The 26,619-nt window shown below is 34.6% G+C and overlaps 2 protein-coding genes across 2 annotated transcripts in view; one reads left to right on the forward strand and one right to left on the reverse strand.

Moving 5' to 3' along the window:
* Positions 1-390, forward strand: part of LOC150077494 (uncharacterized) — a 51,806-nt gene extending 51,416 nt beyond the window's left edge. Inside the window, exon 6 of the mRNA XM_090385921.1 lies at positions 259-390. Coding sequence (XP_090242047.1) covers positions 259-313 — 55 coding nt within the window. The 3' untranslated portion in view covers positions 314-390. The remainder of the gene's footprint in view (positions 1-258) is intronic.
* Positions 391-10,297: 9,907 nt separating this feature from the next.
* Positions 10,298-26,619, reverse strand: part of LOC150077495 (transmembrane protein 41B-like) — a 69,873-nt gene continuing 53,551 nt past the window's right edge. Inside the window, exons 6-7 of the mRNA XM_090386139.1 lie at positions 22,428-22,566; positions 10,298-10,884 (exon numbers count right to left, since the gene is read on the reverse strand). Coding sequence (XP_090242265.1) covers positions 10,724-10,884; positions 22,428-22,566 — 300 coding nt within the window. The 3' untranslated portion in view covers positions 10,298-10,723. The remainder of the gene's footprint in view (positions 10,885-22,427; positions 22,567-26,619) is intronic.

Raw genomic sequence — 26,619 nt, forward strand, 5'->3', positions numbered from 1 at the left:
GACCTCCATTGTGTAATTTTTCTCTTATAGTAATTATCCATGTTTTAAAAAAACATTTCATCATCTACATGTAAATTTAGAAGTATTCAGTTTGTTTGAGCATTGCATGATATAATTTTTTTTAAAATAAAGTTGGCATTTTATAAATATAAATACTTGTTTCATAAATTAATATTCCTCAGAACAATAACTATGTAGAATTACTGAATTAATATAATGCCTGACTTTAATAATTACCTTCTTTTTTTAACCTTGTAGTATATTACAACTGGCAGTTTTGGCACCCAAGATCACTTCCCGCAAGGCTCTCTGAAGAATTAAGCATTACATTTATGGGTTCCTTTTATTGAAAATTTCAAAGCTCTTAAGAATTTTTGTATATATTTTTGTACAGGCATATATTATATTTAATAAATTAAATTGATAACTTGATTCTGTTGTTTTATAAGTTGAATATGTACATATTTCTTTTTACCATTAGAACATGTATATTTAGATCTATCACAGAGGCGCCTCCGTAGCCAGGTGGGAAGGAGCAGCAGAGAGTAGCACACGCTTCTTGATTAGACCGGGGTTCGAGCCCGTCACCATCAAATACGGAGGATGCGGAAAGGTCAGGGAATGACCACCGCATATTCCCGGAGCAATATGGCCTTAGTTGCTAATGCTCCAAATAACAAAGAAACATCTATCACAGAAGGGAGCAAATTTGTATTAAAACTTAAGTAGGTGCTTACTGAAAATTTAGGTTCATGGCTATATGAAGTTCTAACAACATTATTTAAGAAGTATTTTTCCCCAAAATGAAAAGTTACTTTTTTTTTTAACTTATGAGACTACAATTTTCATACCACAACTTTTATTATATGCTATGAATAGCCATATCTGTCTGGATATTTTTCCTGTTCAATAATACTGAATAGAACTATGAAATTAAAATATTTTTATGAATGTAGTAATTATTTCTCTAAAAAAATTCAAGCTTTTATAATACAAACATGCATGCAGGATATTTTTCAACCCCAACTTTCATAATCTTGTATCACAGTGACATGTAAATATTTCTCAACAATATTTTCCCCTGGTCAATGATACCACATGGATAAAAATGTATTGTATTCTGTGGTAGTGGCTTCACCAATAATGCTGATCTTATTGGCTCAAAATTCTAGCTAATAATGCCATGAGAATGATAGATAAAATAACATATTTTCTGACATGGTAAGTTACTTTTTTAAAACTGTCTTAACTTGAGTTAGCTAATGAAACTATTGAAGCTTTTTAAAGTTGTTCTGAAAAAAATTTAAGTTATTTCATGACAAAACGTATTTTCAAGGGTTTTTGTTTTTTTGTGTGTGTGTGTGTGTTTTAAATCTTACATTACCCAATTAAATTTGGAATAAAAGTCTCAAGCTGCAAGAATTAAAGAACATAATTGTACATTGTGTAATTGGGAATGGCATTCATTTTAAATAAATAGTAATATACAGCAGAAGTTTAATAATCTGGTATCCAAGGGCCATGGCAGTGTGCAGATTATCATATATTCTAGTTCACTGGATTTCTAAAACTACTTATGAAGTCTTTTGAGTAACCCAAAATTTTTGGGGTGTGTGTGTCTGTATAATATTTATCTTACATTTCATCTAGTCATTTTATCAATTTTAACATATAAAATAAAGAGCTAGATAATACATAAAACTGAAAGTGTATAGCCTTGTTTTTTAAGCAAACTGAAATTACAGCTTTAGAATCATAAAATAGCTAATGCTGTTTGACCTTACTGTATTGGAAGGACTATTTTGTCCTTTCATATGTTTTTATGGGCAGCAGATTTTAACTGCCTAGTTAATCCGATGATCTTATTGCATATGGAAAAATTTTCGTAACTGTAAGCCAACTTTGCCTTCATAAAAAGTTATCCTGGTTTTGTAATACTTTCAAATAGCATTGCCCAAAGTTATAATCTGCCATTTATTTAAAAGATGAAATGCCTCTATAACAGCATGTTTCAGATCTTACTGGACCATCATCCAATAGCAAATGATCTCTTTTAAGTAAACATCAGCTTAAACTTTTGAAAATGTTATTTGTTTGAAAGTAGTGCATTACCAGAGTTAACTTGTTATAAAAGCAAAGGTTGTTCTGATGCGAGTAATACACTATGAGACAAAATTAACAGAACACATAGAAAACATTGTGTAACTCACGCAGCTTGCAATGAAGCAGGACAAAATTTGGTATGGTGGTGTAACCATAGAATAACGATGAAATGAGGAGAAAAACTTCGGACAGGTATAACGGATATTTATAGGAGTTGTATAAGAATTACCAAAAAGGTCAAATTACAGAAGTCGAAACAAGATGCTCGAAAATATGGTCACATGAGATTAGTACAGTGTATGATCATCCCCTCCAACAGCTAAATAGGCCTAACAGCCATAAACCATGCCCAATATAAGGATTTCTATACGATTCTGTGGCAACAAATCCATTTTTCCCCCCAGCTCAGACTTTAGCTCACCAAGTGACCAAGGAGTTGGCTGTCGGCTTGCAATGTGACACCCAAAGGCACCCCACATATGTTCGATTAGTCTGGTGATTGTGCTGGCCATAGCAGTCATTGGATGTTTTCAGTTTCGAGATATTCCTCCACCACTTGAGCTCTGTGCAGTGGCATTGCCATGCATGAAAAGAAAATCTGGGCTAACCGCATCCCTAAAAAGTCATACACAGGGTTCGAGGATCTGTTCTCAGTACCTACGTGCTAGTACTCAGTTATGATACCCCTATCAAAAAACATGAAGAGGGTTGCGACCATTGATCATTATTCCACTCCACATGAGAACACTGCCTCTCGTAAGTGTCCCTCTCTCTAACGTTGGAGGGATGGTACCGCATTTCATTGTCTCCAGATGAAATAATGTCTAGAATCTGTTTGTAGGCTAAAAAGGAACTCAACAGAACTGTACTCTGTTTGTCAGAGCTCCAAGTCACATGTTCATGGCACCAATTTCAATGAGCTCTGCAGTAGTTTGGGGTTAATGGGATACAAACCACTGGCTTCCTTGCATAGAGTCCAATTGAATTGAGCCTTCTTAACACAGTCCAGTTGGAAATGTTTTCACCTGTGGCCACAGCAACCTCAAGAGTCAGTTGATGATGGGACATTGTAGGGTTCCGTCTTGCTGTTAGAGTCAGGTAGTGGTCAGTTCTGGTTGATGTAGCCCTCGGGCAACCTTAACCAGCTCTTCTTGTAATGGTTCCTGTCTCCTGAAACTGCTTCCATGGCGCCAAGTCAACACTGTGTGACACATTAAGCAAATGTGCTACCTGCAACTCATCCAGTGGCATGCCATCTCAAAAATTGTCTAAACGACAATGATTTGCCATCCTGAGTACTGGAGATGTGACTATCCTACTGAGCAAGCCAATAATTGGGAATGCAGTGATGTGGTTGCAAACCGTATTTTTATAGGCATGAATAATTTGCATAATGTGTGGTTCTGTAAGGTGGTAGAGCGAGTATTTCTGATGATCGAGTATAACTATTTTTGTTGGATGCTCAGAATTTGCATGCCAGGATACCTATTATATCAAATATTCATGAAAAACATTTTGTTCTGTTAATTTTGTCAAGCAGTGTAACACTTGCATTAGGCCAAGGATGGCCAAATTTTTCTGCTGATCAGGAATATTTCTTTCTCTCATTATCTCCCTAACATGCTACTGTAGAAAATAGTAACTCAATAAATCCAATAATGCTCTGCCACTCTTTCCTGTCTGTGCTTTGCAAACACATTGTGCTCAACAAATTCAAATTTTGTATCCCCTACGTCTCAGTAGTGCCATGTGTCTAATATCCCTGTAATGTACAAGTTTGACAACTAATACTTCAAACTCATCAAATTTATACTCCTAGCATTAATGTACCAGCAAGTATACATGCACCTGTTTTTGCTCTTAACCATAATATATTCCATATATTTTCTCATCCCACAAGGACTTCCAGTAGTCCTTGTAATCACTCACACCTTGCTTTTCAGGCTGCTGCATGTCCCAGTGGAAACAGTGCAAAAATAAATTTCACCATGTTACGTTGTAAATGCATGTGCGCCACCAAGGGGTGGATTCAGAAGCTATCAAAACCAGTAATCCCCTACCCCTTCCCACAGTAACTGGTACTACCAAATAGTTTTGACAACTGCGTAAAGGAGTTTTATGCTAAGCACTTAATAAAAAAAATTAAAACAATTTTTTGTTTAAAAATAAATTTAATACAATTAATGAATAAATGTTTCTCTTTACAGAATCAATGTTATGAGGAGTTCACTAATGCATTACTTACCCGCACTAAATTAACACTAAAAGGCAATAAATCCATAAGTTACCATCACATTGAGAAAAACCCAGATCATTTGTGGCAATAAAATTGGAACTATATTTTGTTTAGTTTAATTTCTGATTATTCAAATCCAGGAGGTATCCTGCTGATGGATTTGAATCCTACAAGAGATGCATATGCCATAAGTGGCATGCATGCTATATAAGCTGGCCACTTCTAAACTAGACAGTTTAAATTCTGCCAGCCACAAAAGCATGAAAGAGCAAGACAGTCCTACTAGCTTCATATACAGCAGCTGGATAAAAATGTTTCTACATTAAGGTTATTTACAAAAATAACTGTCTACTATATAAAGTCTTTGATGTCCAGGAATGTATAATTAGTATGACTCAAGGAGGCATATACACCATGAGCAAAAAAAAAATATATATTATGTCCCTATGCAAAGCCTTAAATACTTTAGTCAGGTTTCCGTGCTGCTACCAAGTTTCCAGATGCTGCAATTTACACAACTTAGTCTTTCTTGGTAGGCATACAACTTTATGCACCTGACTAAACTTGTTTATCTCCTTTGCACTCATTCCAAGGGATCTACATCCTTTATAAAATGAAACTTCCACACCTGTATGCAGTACTCAAGAAATGACATAACCAATGCCTTACATAACAGGATAATCACCTTGTCCCCACTGGCAAAATTGCTGTATATCATTGACAGAACCCCACAAGCTCTCCCTGAAGTTTATCAGCATTCTAAGAGAACCTCATGTTGGACTGTACCATTACCCCACAGTCTTTTTCTCTCCACTACCTTGAGTCTGGTATCACCCAATTAGTGTGCTATTCCTGGATTACTGCTACCTATCAATTGCCATTACTCATTCCATCCATCAAATAGGTACCTCTGTGGGCAGGAGCAGCAGTGCGCGTAGCACACACTTCTTGATTAGACTGGGGTTCGAGCCTGTGACCACCAAATACGGAGGATGCGGAAAGGTCAGGGAATGACCACCGCATATCCCCGGAGCAATATGGCCTTAGTTGCTAATGCTCCTAAAAACCAAATAACAAACAAACCATCCATCCATCCATCAAATTTTGTCTTAAGCCTTGTTGAAGTAGCATACCCCAATTCCTGTCATTAATCATCCTTCCAATCTTCATAGCATCAACAACCTCATATGTCTCCATCAATATCATCAATAAATATTGAAAACAATAAGAGGCCCAACTCTGAACGGCTCCACTAGTAACATTAATCCAAGGAGAGCAGTGCCCAATAATAACACCACTCTGCCTGGTTTTCAATTTTGTAAACTAACAGTTGTTTTTAATTCAGTTTTTTATGCTGATTTCAGAAACATTCAATTTTTTTGTCATGTGCTGTTTTTTCACAAATCACTTAAGTTGATATAAGTTGTATAACTGAATGTATTACGTTAGAAGTAAATGCTAGGAATTTGTATCCTAAATCTTCACATGTTGGCAACACTGCCTTCAGTATTGTTTCTTGACCTTGAAAGCTCCATGCAGCAGTGTTTATTAGTGTAAGCTCAGTTTATTTTTGAGGTTATCATGTCAAACTTGTGCTGAAAAGTTGGTAATATCTTCACACAAGTGTTTGAACAATCCAAACTTATTTTATATTTTCTGGAAGTTATGTAGTTGTTGAGCAAAGACAAAATTTTGTTGTACTGTGCTTATTCTGGAGTGAAACTCAATGATAAAGATAAACAATGAGCTCCACATAAAGTTTGCCAAAACTGTGTTGAAGAAGTGACATTGTGGAAAAGTTCTAAAAAGAAGGCTAAGAAACCTGACATGATGGAAACAAACAGAAGTCATTTTTGAAATTATTAGAAAACAATTCAGAAACACCCTTTTCTGAGAAAACATCAGTGAGTTTCAAAATTCAACCAAACTTATCTACAGCAGTAACTTGTGCCTAATACCACACTACTCCAATTTGTAGTGCATTACACACTCATTAATGTGGAACAGTATCAAAAGCTTTACTGAAGTCTAAATATATGATGTCAAAATTATATATTTTTCATCCAATTCTTTTGTTACTGTGTCATATCTAATCAGATAAACTGGTCAGACAAAATCTCCCCTTAACAAATCTGTGCTGCAGTTGCCATATAACTAAATTCTTAATTACTCCGTTAACCATTGATTCCTTTATTTTTCCTGAAAACAGAAGTCTAGTTTACACATCTAAAATTGATCACATAGCCCTTTCTCCTTACATATATGAACAGGAGAGACATTTGCACACCTCTGGTCTATAGGAACCTGCTCTGAATCCAAGGATGCTCTCATAATTATGACCAAAGGTTTGCTTACCTTATTTTTTCTGCATCTTTGAATACAACTGGATAGCTTTCACCAGCCACTTTGTTTGCTTTTAGCCTCAGCAATTTCTCTTCCACTTTCTTCTCAATTTAATCATTTAGCTCCCATTTATAATTTGCATTATTCTGGTGTTCCCATCCCTAAAAACTTCTTTACAAGTGAATGTAAATGCAAAATATTTATTCAGTTGTCAGCAACCTAAATAGGTAATCAAAAGTTATGCCCTTTGTATCTAGTGAACCAATATGGTTCATTACGTTTTCCATAAAACAAATAGCAAAGAATTCTTGCTATTTTTCTTTGAATTCTTGACCAAAGACTTCTCATAATCTGCCTCAACTTACTTAACTCCCTTAATGACTTGATTGCAGACTAGTTTGTACTTACTACAGATTTATGTTTCTGCCCCCCTCCCCAATAATTATATTCATCCATGCATATTTCTTCTCTGTCACTAGCCTTATTAGTTCATCTATTATTCATTTATGTCTAAAAATTGAATAGTATCTTTTAGCTGTTATATTTACAATTACTTTCCTGAATGCTTCCAAATTAGAATTTGCAGTTGTTAACATCAATGCAGTTGTTGATCTCAGTGAAAAGAATTTTAAAACTGTCTAAGACCACTGTAGTCTACTGAAGCTAGATACCACAATACATCCAAACATGTATGCTTTGCAGGTGTCTGGCTGTTGGAGTGGAATTTTCCCCTGAAATCTCAACTTGAAAATGAATACCAAATCAAGTTAAAATACCTTTACACAAAAGCAAAATACTTTTCATTTACCTTGGACACCAGTTATAAAGAAATTCCACATTAATACACTGTGATCACTGCCACCTACTGCTCCTTTATCTGAAGATGCCTAATGCATGAAGAGTAGCTGCTGATAATTAAATCAAGAATATTGGTTTCTTTCATTGTTTCTCTAACATGCTATTATAGAAAACAATCACCTAGTAAATTTAAAAAAGTCTATCACTGTGCATGAGTGACAACCCACAAGTTTCAGTCAATATTGGAAAGTTAAAATTACAAGGTATTCTGACATCTTATAAGGGGAGGAAATAAAAAAGAGTGAGCCATTATCTTATAATGGCCACCGACTCTGTTTGTCTCACTAGTATTATTGCTTTTATCTTGATCTTTTACATTAGTAAAATATCAAGCACTTAAAAGTAGAATTCAAAAGCCAAACAGGTGCCACACAACACTGTTACAGTCAGGGGGTGGAACTACTGTCGTGTTAAATATACAGTTATTAACATTTAACACAAAGTTTATTGTTTAAATAATCTCATTAATTGTGTTCAATTTGATTAGACAGTATCTCTTGGTATTTCATTTTTTTAAAATAAACATTTTAGTAAAATTTATTTTTTGTCATATCTGTCCTACTTAAAACAGGTATTGCTTGAATGGAAATAAATTTGCTTGTTTTTATGAACTAAACATCTACATATAATTATACATATAAAACCTGAAAAAAATCTACATATAATTCTTTTTCATAATTGTGACTTTTTGGACTAATCTGGACCCCTCCATTTAGTCCAGATTAATGAGGTTCTATTTGTATACAAACTCATTAATATTTAATCATAAGCAAACTTTATCACTCTTTCTGAAAATTTGCAATACAACTCAGTACAGTAATAAATACAAATACAACATGGTTAATGTATGCACTGCATTCTCAGAAACTGTATATTAAACAAACATATACTAACTACTAAACATTAAATTCCAGTATAATCTGACTTGCCGAATACATTCCCAAGAATTGTGAATAATTTGATTTTTTAAAAGGAAAATGTATAAATACTATACTTACTTGATAAACTAATCCTGTTTGAAAAATTCATTAAAAGAAAGCTGATGAGTTGCCTTCTTTTCATCATAAAGAATTTTATAGTAAACGGTGACACCATGAATACCTCTGACAACGTTACTGATTCTTTCAAAACTGGGATTGGAATCCTCTGTGATTCCAATCCCAATCCCTACTGTCTCTTCTGCCTTCTTCATGATTACTTTTAAACTTTTTAGATTTATGCTTTTTGAAAAGGAAATGGAGATTTAACCATCACTATCATCCCTTTCTTCGATTTGCAGTTGTGCCTGAAACTCAAATCAAATCGTTGTTCATGAGGCATGTTCTCAAGCACACTGCTTCTCTGGTTGTGCTTTCAGTTTGTACAGTATTAGTGAAACAGTAACTTGTAAAAGTACTTTTTACTGCATAAGTCAGATAAGTAAAAAGCAAAGGTAAAGTTGGGGTGCCCTGGAACTGCTGGGGTGAAAAAGAAAAGTCTGTGGACCACATTGTCATTTTCACCTTTAAGCAGTATTATTTGAGAAGAGCCAGGGCCCAGACTGTTGCTGTTAATGACAATTTTTATGCAGTTTTGGAAAGAGTTATAATAGACTTATGACAGTGAGAAACACTGTCATAAGACTACCAGAAAGATATAAGGCAATCCACTATAAGGAGTTGCAAAAAACTTGACCCATAGTTTATCTACGACTATGAAGATTTCCAAAAAATTTAAGAAAATGTCACAAAGGAAATTTTAGACATGACCTTAACTTAGAAGTGGATACCAAAGATATGAGTTGCTGAAACTCATCCACATAAACAAAGTGCAAAAATCTTATTTTATTGGTTCTAAGTAATAATTACAAAAGCAGCCCAATTAACTCAACAGTTCTCCACAATGATGCTGTTCCAAATTACTATTCATTTTCAAATCCAGAAAGTTCAGAAAACACTTTTGCTCTGCAGCTAGATACCACAATACATCCAAACATGTATGCTTTGCAGGTGTCTGGCTGTTGGAGTGGAGGTTTCCCCTGAAATCTCAACTTGAAAATGAATATCAAAGCAAGTTAAAAACCAGATGGGTGAACAGAATGGCTTTAAAGCACAAAAGGTTTAAAAAAAAAAAAAAAAGTTGGAATCATTCTGATTCCTATGTGGGTATCAATGGGTTAAATAAGATGACACTGCCAATAATGTTTTCTTGTACAACTTTAAATAAGTTACTTTATCTGTAAAGATATTTTTTAAAATAAGACAAAGACTATAATGTAAAGTTAAATTTGTTCATTTGGTTAACTCCCTAATCCAGAGTTAACTAACGAATAATGCTGTGATCAATTTTCATTCAGAGTCAAAAAAGGCCATTCAACAATCAGTCCTTATAAGGCTAGGGGCTTCATAGGAATATCACTGTTCTGTTGTAATATTTATGAATATTCTGTCTATACTCGAAAAAAACTACAAATAATCTGAAATTTACTTTATTATTTCCAAATTTTGTTTTATCAAAACACATATCTTTCACTAATTACTTCTGAGTATATCAAATCTAAAGCAAGTTTAAAATTGTCTGGCTTTATTTTTGAGCAGCAGAGTTCTTATAAAATTGAAATTTTAAGTGCTATATAACATTCTGTACATTTAATACTTTCTTCTACTATTTATTGCTTTTAGCTTAAGAAATTGATTTCAGAATATATGAATTTTAACACATGGTCATATGCATAATGTACAGAGAATAGTTTATATTATACACATTAATGATGTCATTAAATAAATTATGTTGTACTGGTGAATTATGAAATTTAATGATGATGAATTTTAATAAGAATAATGAAAACTTTGGTATTAAATGTCCACATATTGCAAGAAACTAAATAAAATGATCAAATAAATGATGTAATATATTCATCAAAAGTTAATTTTTAAACAGTTTTTCACAGCTTACATTTACAGGACAGGAACTTCATAAAAAATTACAAGAAAATTGTAGCTGTGTGGGACAATTGGAAGACTGGTATCAACTGCTTGACACATGATTTTTGTATGTTTCTCAGAGAGGTAACTAATTTCTATTTATTTCACTAAAAAAAAAACAACAGAACTTTCCCACAAAACTGCTTTGGAAATGGCTACATATCTTGATGCAAAACTTCTTAGGTACAAGGTTCAAAAGTGCTCTTATTGGTATGAATAATTATTTATGTTTCACACATTTTTGAATTATAATAGGAAGTATAGCTAGGGCACCAATTCCAGTGAGATATGCTGCCGACTGCCAAGAAGTAAGCCAGTTAACTGTTTGTTCATCTAGGGTGGTGCCAGCATAAATGATTAAAACTGAAGAGCATGCAATTCCTAAGGAAAGAACAAAAAATGCTTAGGCAACATCATCTTTATATGATATAATATTTTCACATGAGGCCTTATATATATCTGTTCAGTTTTAATAAGGAATACATTTTTATATACCTTTATAAGAAAACAAAATTATCGATTATAGCTTTATTAAGAATATTACAGATGCAGAATATCAATCTGTATCATTAATGATATATCTCTCTATACATTAAAAAAGTTTTCCTCCTAGTGATATTTATTCAAGTCAATGGGAGAAGAGAGCGAGGCAATTACGTCACTATAAATGCAATTAATTATTGACAACTGCCTCCATAATGTTCACCAACCTCGTGCTTCACTGTCTAACATTTGATGTTCCATTGTAACATTTTTATATATTAATGAATATTGTATATTTGTAAATACAGTAGTTTAGTATTTTGTAAATATTTTAAATATTTGTATAGTTTGTAAATATTTCAATTAAATATTTTAGTCCTGCTCTTTGGGATGCAACAATATTCCTCATGCATTATGAAACCCAAAGCAAAAGGCGTTTTCCTAAGTGACCTATGTAAATGCAGGTAAATAATTACATAGTGATTGAATGCCGTGCAATACAAATGCACAGGTAAATAATTAAACAGATTATTTCCTGATTAGATATCAATCATAGTGACACAGTGTTGTTTTTTGTCTGGAAGCACCGGGGGTCTCCCCCAACTCTGTTTTTATTCTGTATAGAATACAATACTCTGCATAAGGCCAGGGTGTGTTTTGTGAAGTATTAGTGTGAGTTGTGTTGTTCCTCTGGCCAATGAGACTAGGGGGGGCCCACGTTTCCATCACCACCCTGGGGAGGCAGACCAGAACACATTAGGAGAGAAGAAAGCTCTGGCAGGGTGAACCCTGGTGTAGCCTAGGCATCCAATGAAATGCCCAAAAAAAAACCAGAAACAAGTAAATCTTAATTTAAAAAAAACAAAAAAAAAAAAAAACAGAACTGTACATGGTAACTAGTAATATATATAATAGTTATTTGTAAAATAATAAGAGGAGTTTACCTTAATATAGTATGTAGAACACTTCCGTATGATACTCTTCAGAACTTAAAACAAAAAAATTGAAAACTTACATTAGAGTAAAAAATAAATAATTAAAAACCAATTTAACACAATTCAAATCAATATTTTCATTCCTGTGATCACGATATACGGTCGAAAAGCATTGGCAGCTTCAGGAAGGAAAATCGTTTTGAATATTTTCATTAGATTCTTTTTAATTTTTAATTGCATTAAATTGATTTTTAATTGTGTTAAATTGGTTTTTAATTATTTATTTTTTACTCTAATATAAGTTTTTGATTTTTTTGTTTTAAGTTCTGAAGAGTATCATACGGAAGTGTTCTATACTACGTACTATACTGAGGTAAACTCCTCTTATTATTTTACAAATATTAATATCAATGTAGAACGTATTGAGTATTACGGCTCTGACTCATACTATATAATAGTTATATAATTTTTAAAAACAGAAAAATTTCAGACAAGTTGTTTTTGTCACAAAATCTGACTATGTGTAGCAGACTTAGATGGTTAAAAGAATTAAGACATAAATGACAGACTTTGGTAAAACATGGCATTCAGAAATTCATGTTTATTGGTTAAATGGTCACAGAACTTGCACATAGGAGGGTCTTCAACCCTGAGGAGAAAGAAGTGTGTAATATGACCGCATCCTCTGTGAACCTAGAACTTTTTTTTTTTTTTTTTTTTGGTAGTTGTTGGCACATCGGCTTCTGTGGCCATAGTGCACCTCCCAAGGTTTTTGCTGTACTTTGATCCAAACCCGAGGCGGGATTCGAACCCGCGACCTTTGGGTTGCCAGGCAGGCACCTTACCCACCTGGCTAGCCCGGTCGGCGTGAACCTAGAACAACAACTTCTTCACAACTCATAGTGTCTATGCTGACTAGACAGCCATTGCTGGATTACAGGCTTAATCTTCTATAATTTGTTTGAAGCCTGCCCTTGCCATGAATGTTGCCAATGGGAAAAGTCTCTTTTATATTACTTGACAGTAGTTGTAATAGAAGACTAACAGGCAAGGGTTATTTGGAGTCATTACTGATCTGGGTGCAATGTCGGCCAAATCAATATGCCAGGGTGTTGTTAAATGATGGGGCAGCCTTGTCCATCATGATAATTAAATCTATAAGTAGCTCTTGGATACAAATACCAAAAGCACGGTTGGCAGTGTGATGGGCATTATACATATTTTCCCAACATGACTTAAAAGCAGATGTCCATGTGCAGGGTCTGGTAAGGATTTCAGCTTAACAGCATACTATAGAGAGAACTGCTTTCATCGAAGCAATAAGACAGTTCATTTGCTTCCACATATACATGTTGGACAGGGGATGTACTAAATGCTCGTTTCAATATTGATGGCAGATGACATCTAGTCACCAAAGGATACTGTTTCTGGCAGATGCATATAACTGAGACCCATAATCAAATTTTGATTGCACATGTGCACAATAAAGGCAGAGTAAGGTGAATTGGTCTCCTCACCCCATGAAGAAGAGGAGATAGCATGGTGGATGTTCAACCCTCTCATGCACTTTGTGTGCAGTTGATGAATATGCTGAAGAAAGGTCAGTCTTTTATTATATACAAGTCCTGAGAATTTCACTTCAGGTACCACTGGAATAGCATTTTGTCCAAGCCTCAATTCAGGTTCTGGATAGTCTTCTGTGATGACAACCTGAAGCCACCAGTCACTGCCCAGGAGTTGAGGCAATCAATGTCCTGTTGCAGTTGTTTTTCAATGACCCTCATGTTGCATAGCTTTTTGCTTCAAGTTCTCATGATGGCCACTATTTTTCCACATGCATGTGGAAAGACTGATAGGATAGAAAGCTTTTAACAAAAACAGCAAGGTAACTTCTAAAACCAAGGCTGTAAATGTCTTTTAAAATACCACATCTCAAAGTTATGTCATATGCTTTTTCCATATCGAAGAAGACAGACACTGGGTTCTCTCATTTGAGAAAATCATCTAAGATGAATGTTTCCAATCTAAGTAAATAGTCCAAAGTAGACCTGTTTCTTCAGGAGCCACAGTGCACATTGGAGATGAGCACATTTGTGCCTAAATATCATATTGATCACTCTCCAAAATTTTGTACAAACAGCTAGTCAGGACAATAGGGTAATAGTTAGGTGGAACTTCAGGATACTTCCCTGGCTTAGCAAAGGCAAAAGCAATTGCCTTGTGCCAATTATCCGGAAGCTGCATTTCAGAAAAAATTCTGCTATACAAAAAAGTAGATGATCCATAAATTTTGGGGAAGGTTTAATCATTTTATAATGGACGTCATCTGATCCAAAAATATTTTCCTTATTAAGAGTTAGAACTGTTTTTAACTCTTACATCATGAATGGCCCATTGTAAGGCTGAAAAACCCTTAAATTGCGATTGCTTTTCATTTTTCTATTTCAGAATCGCGAACTCTGGGGAGTAAGATGATGCTGCAAAGATGTTAGAAAAGGTTTCCCCAAGAGAGACTATTGAAACTGAATCTGCAATAATGCATCCATTATGTTCCAGGATAAATGAATGGTGCAATGTGTATTTCACCTTTATTTTCCAGACTTTGTTCCAGGTACATTGTTCCGTGATTCCCTTTGGCTCTGACATCAAACATGGCATGCTTTAGTACATTTAATATCATACAGGCTATGATATTATTATTTATTATTATTATTATTATTACTAGCCATATAGTGCAAGGAAGCCTGAGGCTTATGCTGCACCAGCCAAAAAAAAAATTTCCGAGTTACCCAGAGAGAGAGAGAGAAGTAGAAGGGAATCACCAAGAAACAGAATAATGGTGATATCCAGCTCAGGACTCTGGGTGTGCCAAGCCCATACTCACCAGATGTGAGTCCCTGGGGTTAAATTTTTAGCTGTGGTGGGCCATCAGTGGAATACCCCCCTCCCACCCCCAAAAACTTTGTTCTGTGCTTTTTTGTTGCTCTGCATTCTACCATAGTTTTGGGAATGGCAGAAACCAAGTAAATGTTTTTGTAAACCTGACTGCAGTTGCATGGACAATATTTTTTGTGATGTATATCACTAGTAGGCTCTCGACTGACTTTAGTGACGTTAAACGCTGCCAGATATTGGAAGGCATTCTAGTCAGCCTGATCAATCTTCCACCATGATAATCTAAAAGTATGACATGATCCCCACTAATTAAGGGAGTTATTACAAGTAAATAATGACTTCCATATAGTTTCTTCCCCACCTCCCAATTTAATAAAGGCAAAAGAGAAAGAGAGCGGATAGATCAATGGCAGAAAACATCCAGGTAAGCTTTTGAAAAAAAGTATTGGTCCCCGCATTTAAAAGAGAGAGGTTACTATCAATGAGCATATGCTCTTTGATGTAGTGTCTCCCATTAATGTTAGCATCAACTGACAGTGTTATGTCTGTTGAAATCCCTAAGAATTACCTAAGACAGGAAAGCAACTGCATAGCTACCATTTTGACTTTCAAAAAGCTACAGATCAAACAATTGTAAGTAAGAGGAAAACAGGAAATATTTGGGCTAAAACAGATTTTTTCCAAAAAGCAAGAGCTCATTACAAAAAACAGGAGGAAAACAGATTTTTCAGAAAAAGGAAGTTTTTGTAAAGTCCATAATGCATTAGAAATTAAATTTCATTGACAAATTAAACATTTCATATTAAAATTCAGCCACAGGCCTGTTTACTAGTACGCTTTTAAACATAAGCATACTAGTAAACATAATCCTAGCTTACCTAGGATTTTTCTATCTGTAGATTTCTGTTTGAATTATCTGTTAGACACCAACTGATTATTGTTGCTTTCAGAAAGATAATGTTGGAGAATTCGCCTCTCTTCAGAAATGTCAAGTCAAAGTTTCATTTATAACAATGGCACTGCTGTTCAGACTTGGATGTGAGGAGCATTTCCAAAACTTCACCACAAAAAGAAAATCCAAATTAATTTTTTTTTTCTTTTCACCTAATTAAATATTAGTCAGGACTGCTATGAAAAATCATTAAAATGCCAAGAATGACTTATGATAATTTGTTATATTTCATGCTTCCTTGTTCCCTTTTCATTCTCCAACCAAGGACATCTATCTGTAGATCAATTCTTTCATAATAGTGTCTGGCAGGTTTTCAGACTGAAACTGACAGAACTTATGCTGCAAAACATCTGCTTCATCTATTTTTTAATCTTTAACACCAAGAGGTACAAGAAACTTGACCACAAAAAATTTCAAATCTGAAAATGATGCATAGAAAATTGATGAAATTTGTCATACGTTGGCATTTATAACATCATTTTTCAATGGAAACTTGTGCACTATGTAGTTACATGCAACAATGAAGTACTTCCTCACTGAACAAATAACAATCTTCTCTTCTTTATTACTACAGCAGACAGTCAGACTCATTCTTCTGGTTTGGTCTATTATAATAATCAACTTCCAAAATGGAAGTCTGTAAGATTTAAAAACTGTTGGCATAACAAATTTGCACATAACATTCTTCAATGTACCTAGGAATAATGACCTCAGTTCATGGATAAAAGGTACATTGGAATGAAGAACTATGTTCAGATTTTCAAACAGTGGCATAATTTAAAATGAACAAGCAAATTGCTTTATTCAAGCCAAAAGAGAGAAACATCTTAAAGGAACTTGAGGAACATCCTGAAAGGATCCAAAGAAGATCAACTCACTTGGCGATATCAGCAAAATAATACCCATATGACGAAAGCCTTCGAATATATGAGCTACAGAACTTGGCAACCAGACACCTTAAAGGGGATATGATTGAAGTCTATGAGGCTCTGAGAGGGGATAGTAAAATTAATATGGCAAATTTTTTACTGTTATAAATGATTCCAGAACTAGAGGCCATAAATTCAACTTATATGGAAAAAGATCTCTCCAATTAGACTGCATTTAAGGTAGCTTATTTTAAGCCAGTGTGTTGTTGCTGGAATAAATTACTTCTAGGCTGGCACAGCTGGGAAAAATTTCAAGCTCAGCTGGATAGTTACCTACATGAAGAGGGAAGTACACAGGCTATTTATTTTGAAAAATCAAAAATTCAATTCATATGAATTTTGGTTTTATTTCAACCTACTACACTAAAATACCCCTGCAATTTCTATAGTACTGTTGGTTTGTTTTTTTATGAATTTATTTATTTTTATATTAATTTTTTATTATTTATTTTTATATTTTTTTTCTTTTTAATTCAGTTATTTATTTTATTATTATTTTTATTTTATGTTTTTATTTATTTTTTGGCCAGTGAAGCAAAAACAAGTGGCTCTCTTGTAATACATGGTTAATATTAAAACTAGTATTAGTATTAATACTAGTTTTACAAACTCTAATACTAATATGAACAGACTTTCTGCACAAGTGAGGATAACATGCCTAGAATCATTTAGCTTGCTTGGCCTGTTTAGGAATGCTTTTACCACAAGTTTGCAATTGAGAAGTTTTTTTCCTTCATTTCATCACGTCGTCTTTCAATTGGCTTCTTTCAAACTTTTGTATTGTGAAACTGGATTTGAAATGAATTAGTGACACTAATAGGTGATCACTTGTACTTTGAAATTCAGTTACTCTGAAAAGTGCTCATATGGTTTTTCTTGCCACTTCTTTAAACAAAATCATCAAAATTTGCTGTTCTACCAGTCTAACTATACATTTAATGAAAGAGAGCCAACATTCAAAATCTCATTTACTTTACTGGCATTGCATCAGTTGAAAGCATTCAATATATATGTTGAATATATGTCCACCAAATATTCATCCACTTTCCCAAGAATGCAAGCAGCTCCCTTTTCATTACATAAATTAATAAGATAAGAAGGACAGCCTATTACTGCTAAGTACTTAATTTCCTCTTTTAATACCAGTGCTACTCCAGTTTTCAAGTCTATTATAACAAGCACATTATCAATGCTTTTTTTTTTTTATGAAACCCCAAACATGAAAGGTATCAAAACCTATAGTAACTACCATGCATGGGTTGAAGGAGATGGGGAGGAAGGGGATGCTGTAAATTTTGCTCTGCAGACTAAACATGGGTTTCGCCACTTCAAGCCTCCAATATGCAAAGTGGTAGTACTGCACCAGTTGGTAAGAGTCATCTACTGCCTAGTGTTAGTATTAGTAAGCATTAGTATTATATTACTGTTATACACTGAGTGGACAGAACTCATGGGATGCCTACCTAGTAACAGCTAGGCCCACCTTTCACCCGGATAAGGGCAGTCACACGGCGAGGCATTGCGTCCACTAATTCATGAAAGGCGTTCCACAGGTATTTCCATCCATGATTGCTGCACCACTGTCCGTAATTCTGTCGCATTCCTGGGTGGAGGATCCAAAGCTTGAACAGACCTTTCCACAGCATCCCAAAGATGCTCCACAGGGTTCACCTGACATGTTGTTGTTGTTTTTATTTGGTTTTTAGGAGCATTAGCAACTAAGGCCATATTGCTCCGGGAATATGCGGTGGTCATTCCATGACCTTTCCGCATCCTCCGTATTTGGTGGTGACGGGCTTGAACCTCGGTCTAATCAAGAAGCGTGTGCTATGCACTGCTGCTCCTTCCCACCTGGCTACGGAGGTGCCTACCTGACATGTAAAATCTACGGAATGCTCTTCAAACTGTGAAGGGATGTAGATGGTTGCAAGGATGGACACGTAATGTGGACTGTTCAGAGATGCGTCTAGACGTACCAGCGGTCCCAACATGTGCCAGGTTATGTGTCCATCCTTGCAGACCATCTGCATCCATTCATGGTCATCGTGCACCCACAGGGCAATGGACTCTTCCAGCAGGACAGTGCACCTCCCCACAGAGCCGTGGTGACTAGAACAGGGCAACAACAAGGAACTGCTCAGGCACTGTCCACCTGCCTGAACAGTTCCTTGCTGACATGACGGATGCATAGCTTCGTGCAGTTTCCGCCAGATATATACCCTCCCGTCTGCTCGAAATAACTGGAAATGGGACTCATCAGACCCGTTTCCAGTGCCAATGTTCTTTCACCCAGTTGAGGTATAGATTCCTGCGTCATGTGTTAGCAATGGGACTCTGGTGGGTCGGCCGTTACCATAACCTACTGCGGCTAATGATCGCCTGATGGTCTTGGTGGAGATGTTTCTGGCACCTTCCTCGTTGAAGTCGATGGCAATTTGTGCCACTGTTGCTCTCTGGAAATTTGTGCCATGTTCATCCACCACCTTTCTCCGTCCACAGCGCTGTTCCCAATGAGATGTTATTCCAGAAATGGTGCAATCCCGATATACTCTTGATACTGTCAAATGAGGATAATGCAATTTCTGCACCACCACAATTTCTATGACCCATGCACCAGGCACACACTATCATCCCTCTTTCAAAGTCGGTTAACTCACGACGTTTATCCATAATGACATCGAATTACCATCTATGTGAATGCAGTGTACCTATATACCTGCCACGCAGTGGGTTCGTCCACTAGCAAGAGGGGTGACAGCATCGTGTTGCCCAGGAACCAGGTATCCCATGAATTCTGTGTATTATAGTATTATATTATTAGTAGTAGTAGAGCTAGTTAGTATTAGTAGTACCGTGCACTTGTTGAATGAGATGGGAGGGGGGGGAATAATACCAGAAACTTTGCTGTGAAGACTAAACACTAAGTGCCAGACAGATTTTTTTGAAGGAATCTTATATGCTTTCAGGTTGTTCAGAAGAAGTTGCCCAGTGTTGTACTCTGTAGAGCCACCTTTCAATGCTGGTAATGAGATCAAGTCACTTTTGATTTGACAATTTTTCTTTATTATGACAAAATGTTCACTAAAATGGTATATAGCAAGGAATCACTTTGATCATGGCCATCTGCAGCAACTGAAAATGGTCCATTTTTCTGAGCCATTATTTCTTCTTTCTTTTCTATCTGTGCAATTTCACTAAAACAATGCCTGTTGTTTTTGTTCTTCCAAAACTGCCTCTTTTTTTTTTTTTTTTTTTTTTTGCTGTTTCACTATTGGGGAACATGTTTCTGAATGAAACACCTGCATGATTAGCAAAAACTCAGGGGAGAATTAGGTTCTACGACAAAAGATGCAATTCAACATTCTGCACATATAACATCATCACTATGAAATGCTACATCTGTTTTGGCAACTCACTTATACTTCACACTGTCCTTTATGCTTATCTGTTTGCAAATGTCTGATTATATCATGTTTCATCACATGAAATTGAAAAACTGCATCTACATATATACACAAGGCAATTTTTTTTTTTTGTATTTTGCAACATATAAAAAATCTTGCATATACGTCTACTCAAATTTTATGCCATATTTCTTTGGAATCTTACTGAAAGATAATATTAATCAGTTTGTTTCATAAATCATAAGTAATATAAAATGATTGCATATTACAGAAAACAATGTTACTAACCCATGTTCCACCTTGCAATATACACTAGCATACCTGACAATCAATTCATTAATAAAAAATAAGCAGAAATCTGCAAAATTCTTTAAAAAAGTTGATTTTAGTTAGTTTTACTATTTTTTTGCTAAAGGAAAAAGATGGAGGAAGAACAGATTTTTGCAAAAAGACAGAGAAGAGGTCAAATCAAATAAAGAAAACAGGTTCTCTGTTGTAAATCTAGAGGGTGGGCAGCAATGCAACTGCATAACAGCATCAGCAAAGTCTGTATGGATGTCTGTTCCAGGTAACAAATAAATAGAGCACACTGTTAATAAAATCTAACTGCAATTCTAATTGCTATTGTCCCTATGTATGTTGTGAGTGGCAAAGGCTGAAATGGAGTCTGGATATCCACAAGGATAGAAATTCCACCATGGACAGGTCCATTCCCACTTGTCTTTACCAATAGTAGTAATATTATTCAAGAAAGGGTCCTCATTTGCATTTAGGTAAGATTTTTGCAAGCAAAAGCAAACTAGTTCTGCTTAATAGAGGGACTTGATGTCACCAATATTTTATCAGAATCCATGGCAATTCCACTGAAGAAATTTAGCCATTATTTGGGCTTGGTGGATCCATCAATCAACTTCCAAAAGTGCTGGAGGGCTCACTTTTCTCAGTCTTTGAATTTTTTTTTTTTTTTTTTTTTTTTTTTTTTTTTTGAGGAAGTTCATTTCCATGTCCATTTCTTCCTCTGCAAAGAGTACTTACTGAAGGTTACTTTTAGTGAGTCTTCAGGTACCTCCTTAATTCTTATATCCATTGTTTCTTGTACAATGGATATAAGAATTACCAAAACCCATAAGGATTATGCCACAAGGCATAATCCTTATGGGTTTTGGTAATTAACTATATAATATCGGTGTAGATACACCATAGTTAACCCATAAATTTGAACTACGTATGTAGTGTAAAAGGCATTGTTTTAATAGTATCTCATATTGTGGGTGCCCTCACAACGAGATAGCTGGTATTGCACTGCTTCAAATAAACAACGCTTCTCTAGTAGAGAAGACTGATGTTATTTATTTTCAAAGGATACCACCACCCAGAAGCACGTTTCGAAGCTAGTGGGCTTCATCATCAGTGGGCAGGCAGGTACCCTGGTAATGCAACATGCCATCACAGTTGCGAAGTTATATCCACAATATGAGAGATGCCAAAGGTTGTTGGTAATAATGTATTTGAAAACGAAATGCACAAGGAATAATCCTTATGGGTTTTGGTAATTAACTATAAAATATCGGTGTAGATACACCATAGTTAACCCATAAATTTGAACTATGTATGTAGTGTAAAAGGCATCATTTTAATAGTATCTCATATTGTGGGTGCCTTCACAACGAGATAGCTGGTATTGCACTACTACATTGCATTACCAGGGTACCTGCTGATGATGAAGCCCACTAGCTTTGAAACAATCGTCTGGGTGGTGGTATCCTCTGAAAATAAATAACAGCAGTCTTCTCCACTAGAGAAGCGTTATTTATTTGAAGTAGTGTAATACCAGCTATCTCGTTGTGAGGGCACCCACAATATGAGATACTATTAAAACAATGCCTTTTACACTACATACGTAGTTAAAATTTATGGGTTAACTATGGTGTATCTACACCGATATTATATAATAATTTTAACATATATGAATCCTGGGATTTCTTGAATATAAATCCCAGTTTACCAGTTGAAAAAAAAAACTAGGAAATGACAAACATTTTTCAACACAAGCATAGTCTAACGTGAGGATATCATGCAGAAATCTTATTGTACTTTTATAATCAGACCCTTCAGCAATTTTTATGTAAATTGGTTCTTAAATCTGAGGGCACACACACACAAAAAAAAAACTTTTGACATTTTACAATGCAAACTTTAACATAAATAGTATTAATATCCATTATAAAACTATGGAATTTTTTTAACCCCACCCCTTTTTGTTTTGTGTTTTCACTTTGCACCTCAAATTTTCCCTCAAATTAAAATTATACAATTTATAACTTACCTATCATTGAACCAAAAAAAAATGTGCTGAATGGCACACCAATCACAGAAGATGCAATATTCAAAACCAAATCAGGAATTAAAGGTGTTGTACGCAGGAAAATCATGTAATTCAAAAGATAAGAATCTTGTTCACTGACCTAAACATAAAATTATAATTCATGGACTACATTTACAGAAACAGTTTTAATAATTAATAAACAGCAGATTTTAAAAACTTAATAAAACTGACTCAAATTTTCCAAATTTACTGAATAAAATAACTGAAACAAAACTAGTTTATATCACATAATGACATGATTATATTACTTATCAACACACCCACTGAGATTGTTCAGGTACTTGTTCCAGTACAGTGGGAGATGTTTCATGCCTTTACAGCAGAAATATGTCCTATCTGCTGTGCTATGTTGTGTTCAACTTAAATATCAACTAAAACCTCTCAACAAAGCCAGACATCATATACAGTCATGGAAACCTTTTAAAAATGGACAAAATCCCACTGTGATCCCTTAAACTTAATTCTTAAGAAAAGGCATTTTTTGCACTGTTTTGTCCCAGAATGACTGGTTTATGGTTCCCTCCTTTATTAGTCCATGGTGGTGAGTCACCTGACAGATGACTCACCACCATGCAAGTGATCCTTGAAAATATTCCCACATTAACTATTAATTAATCATCCAAAAATCTAAATTTTTTTCCACCTTCCTAAATGAATTCAAACTTTTACTGCAATAGAGTCTGAAGTGATTTTCTTATGGTTTTTGTAAAGAAATTGCATGCAAGAACCAGCCAGATCTGCACCCACCACTATCTGTGTAATTATTCGGCTTTTTGCTTAAGGAGTGGTGCGGTACCACACAAGCACTGATGCTATGTTTGTTTATAGTTTCAAGTTACTTGTTTTTCTTTTCCCACTAATTCAATAAACATATAAATCTTATCCTATTTTTTGAAAGATTTATTATTTTTTTCACATAAAGGCATGAACATGAAACCTGATATTCTCAAGATGGCTGCTACATTGCAGAAAGAAAAATGGTGTGCTTTCAAATTTTGCACACTGTGAAGTTCACCAAATTTAAAATAAAACTGAAAATGGAAGTAACTTAACAATATTTATATACAAAACAAGCAGCAATATATGTGCATGCACACATTTGAAATATCACAAACACTGGAAAAGGAAATGAATTAACACTGGAAAATGGAAGAAAATAAGAAATTGATGTTTCTATATTATATATCTGCAATGCTCAGCAGAATTAATATTATTTTTGTTTTTTTTTTTAAAACACAGCATATTTAAAAATTTTTAATTATTTATTAAAACTTAAAAAGTAATACAATAAATATTGAAATCCATTAAGAAAAGATGAAATATTAGCATTGTTCAAGCAGAATTCAAAGCCAAAAATTTTTGAGAAATTAAAAAGAAAGATGGGTGACCACTATTTTTTCTGCTCTTTGGGATGCCACTGAGTTAAACACAGGTTCTACCTTAAGTGAACTTTAACTAAATTTTGTGTAGTTGTCTATATACAAATAAAGATAAAGAGTCTTATAAAAAAATAATAATAATAATAATGAGTATCTTTCTTTCTCAGACAATAATTACAAGTTTTGGAATACAAAGGTGACTACAGAAAGTTTGCTATCTAAAGGATCAGACGTGGCAAGATTATTCAAACCTTTTAAACATAACTTTAAAGGCTATAAACAATTTAGTCATCTATTATTTCATGTTGGTGGCTACCTGTTTATATCTAATGGCATAAACATTAAATCCTAAACATTTTGCCATTAGACTTAAATAAAAACCTTTTAAAAATGGACCTTTTAAGTTTTACAAAAAAACAAAAGCATTATTCTTTTAATTGTTTTGATATTCATGCATTTTTTCCCTTTCCTTTTAAAAGAATACTGACACTGATAACATTACTGGCCACCTTAATCAGTATGAATGTCTTTAATGCATCTTTTAATGCCAACGTTCATAGAATAAGATGAATAATTGCAAGGATACTTTGCCCATCTTAAAATCAGAAAATCTTCTTTTAGTTATCCAGAAAAAATTTTATTAAAAAGCTGAAAACTACTTCAAAGATAAATTGTCAGTTTCTTCAAAACATAAATAGAGCTGCATAAAATTTTACTTTAAACATGAAATCCTTGCCTACTTACAAAATTTAACTTTAAACTTTTTTCTCAACAGATGTTCACTATTAACTATGCTTTACTTATTGAGAAATTAATGGGAAATGCCTTTTGAATTTCCCTACAAATCTTGTTTAACATAAATTCTGATGTTATTCTGCATTCAGTAATCACTCTACCCTTTTTCACTGTCTCTACTATACCCCCCCCCCTAGCAGTCACACATGATAAAGATAATTTGTTATTTAAGATACATTTGCATGATAATGACATGTCAAGTCCAAGTTTGAGATGGTTAACAAGCGATAGGCAACCTAGAAATAGGTTACCACTTCAAAAATATATATAAAGAAAAGTACTAGACAATGTACAATAAAAACATACAACTAAATAAATAAAAAAAAAATATATATATATATATATAAGATATATGAATAAAAGATTTAAAAAAAACACAATTACATACAATGATACATGTTTAAGTTTTTAAAAACTGTAAAATGTGCAACACTTTATCATTTTCAGACAAAAGCTGACAGTGTATATGGCTCAGTCAGATGGGTAAAAGTGCTAAAATATAAAAGGTGTGTGTGCACAAATAAAATCTGGAAATTTGGTTAAAATGTGCCCAATTGTTAGAATGCTGTCACAAGACTTGCACACAAGGGAGGTAATTATCCCTCAGCAGAAATTAATGTGTGAGATGATTATGTCCTATGCAGAGCCAAGCTAGAATAACTTTGTCTTTGCAATTCCTATGCAACTACATTGCCATGCTCTGATTACAGTCTATATTTGATATAATTTATCTGTAGACTGTTCATTCCATGTATCTTGCCACTGGGAGTATAACATATTGAGTATTATTTGCCTATAGTCTGTATAGGAAACTATAGGCAAATAGGAAATTTTAGGCTGGTGATTTGGCTGTGGAAATCAGCCAAATCATTTCCCATGTGGCTAGGGATCCAGCAGAGATGGATATCGTATTCACATTCACAGGCTTTATCATCGCTGATAAAGCCTGTAAGACACACAAAGAATCTGTGTATATAATAAACCATTGATATTGGCAAGTTCTTATGTGATCCAAGGCTAACTCTATAGTGTGCAACTCTGCAGTGTATATGCTGCATTCAGGAGGAATCTGCTTAGATAGAGTAGTGTCTGCAAAAGGCAGCAGCAGATCCCACACACAATTCCAACTTTGAGTCATCTATGTCAACTGGCAAAAAGTCAGAATGTTCAGCTCAGTGCTGAATATAGCTGAAGGCAGACTGAAGACAGCATATCGGACTTCATCCAGTTATTAAAGGAGAAGTCACGTGCTGATATTTGAGCACACCAATGGGCTGCCTTGGTGACCAGGCAACCTTGTCTACCGCAATGTTAAGCTCTCCAAGTAGCCCTTGGACATGAATACCAAATGGACAGCTGCCAGACTGATGAGTGTTATAAAGATTTTCCCATCGTAGTTCAAAAATGGATGTCCACATTGGGGTGGTCTAGCAGAGAGAGTTCAGCTTTAAAGCATACTGTAGAGACAACTGCTTCATCAAAGCTACAAGGATGGTTCATATCCTTTCATATATAGACTTTTGACAAAAGATGTTCTGAATGCACCAGTAGCAATATAAATAGTCTTATGGTGAATGGGGTTAAGCCACTTAAGGATGCTATTTCCTAGAGAATGCCTCTACCTGAGACACAAACTAATTTTGATCACACAAGCACACGGATCTTTTAAAATACCAAACCTCCAAGTTTTGTCATATGCGTTTTCCATATCAATAGATTTGATACTAGAGAGCTATTAAGTGCTCGATATTTCCTATATTCTATTATATTATTATGAATCAACAGGGCTTACCTTTATTTTTGATATAGGAAGCTTCTTTTCCAACTCTCCTTGTCCAACTCGCTAATAATTCATGAGGAAGGTGATATCAATTTTGCAAGACATTGTCATAAAGTTAGATTTTGGAGGTCTAAACTGGCTAATAATTAAGGATCGATTTTTTCTTTTTGGTGCTGTG

Source organism: Mastigoproctus giganteus, chromosome 12, assembly GCF_048544385.1.
Source record: "Mastigoproctus giganteus isolate SK-2022 chromosome 12, ASM4854438v1, whole genome shotgun sequence".
NCBI classification, from domain to species: Eukaryota; Metazoa; Arthropoda; class Arachnida; order Uropygi; family Thelyphonidae; genus Mastigoproctus; species Mastigoproctus giganteus.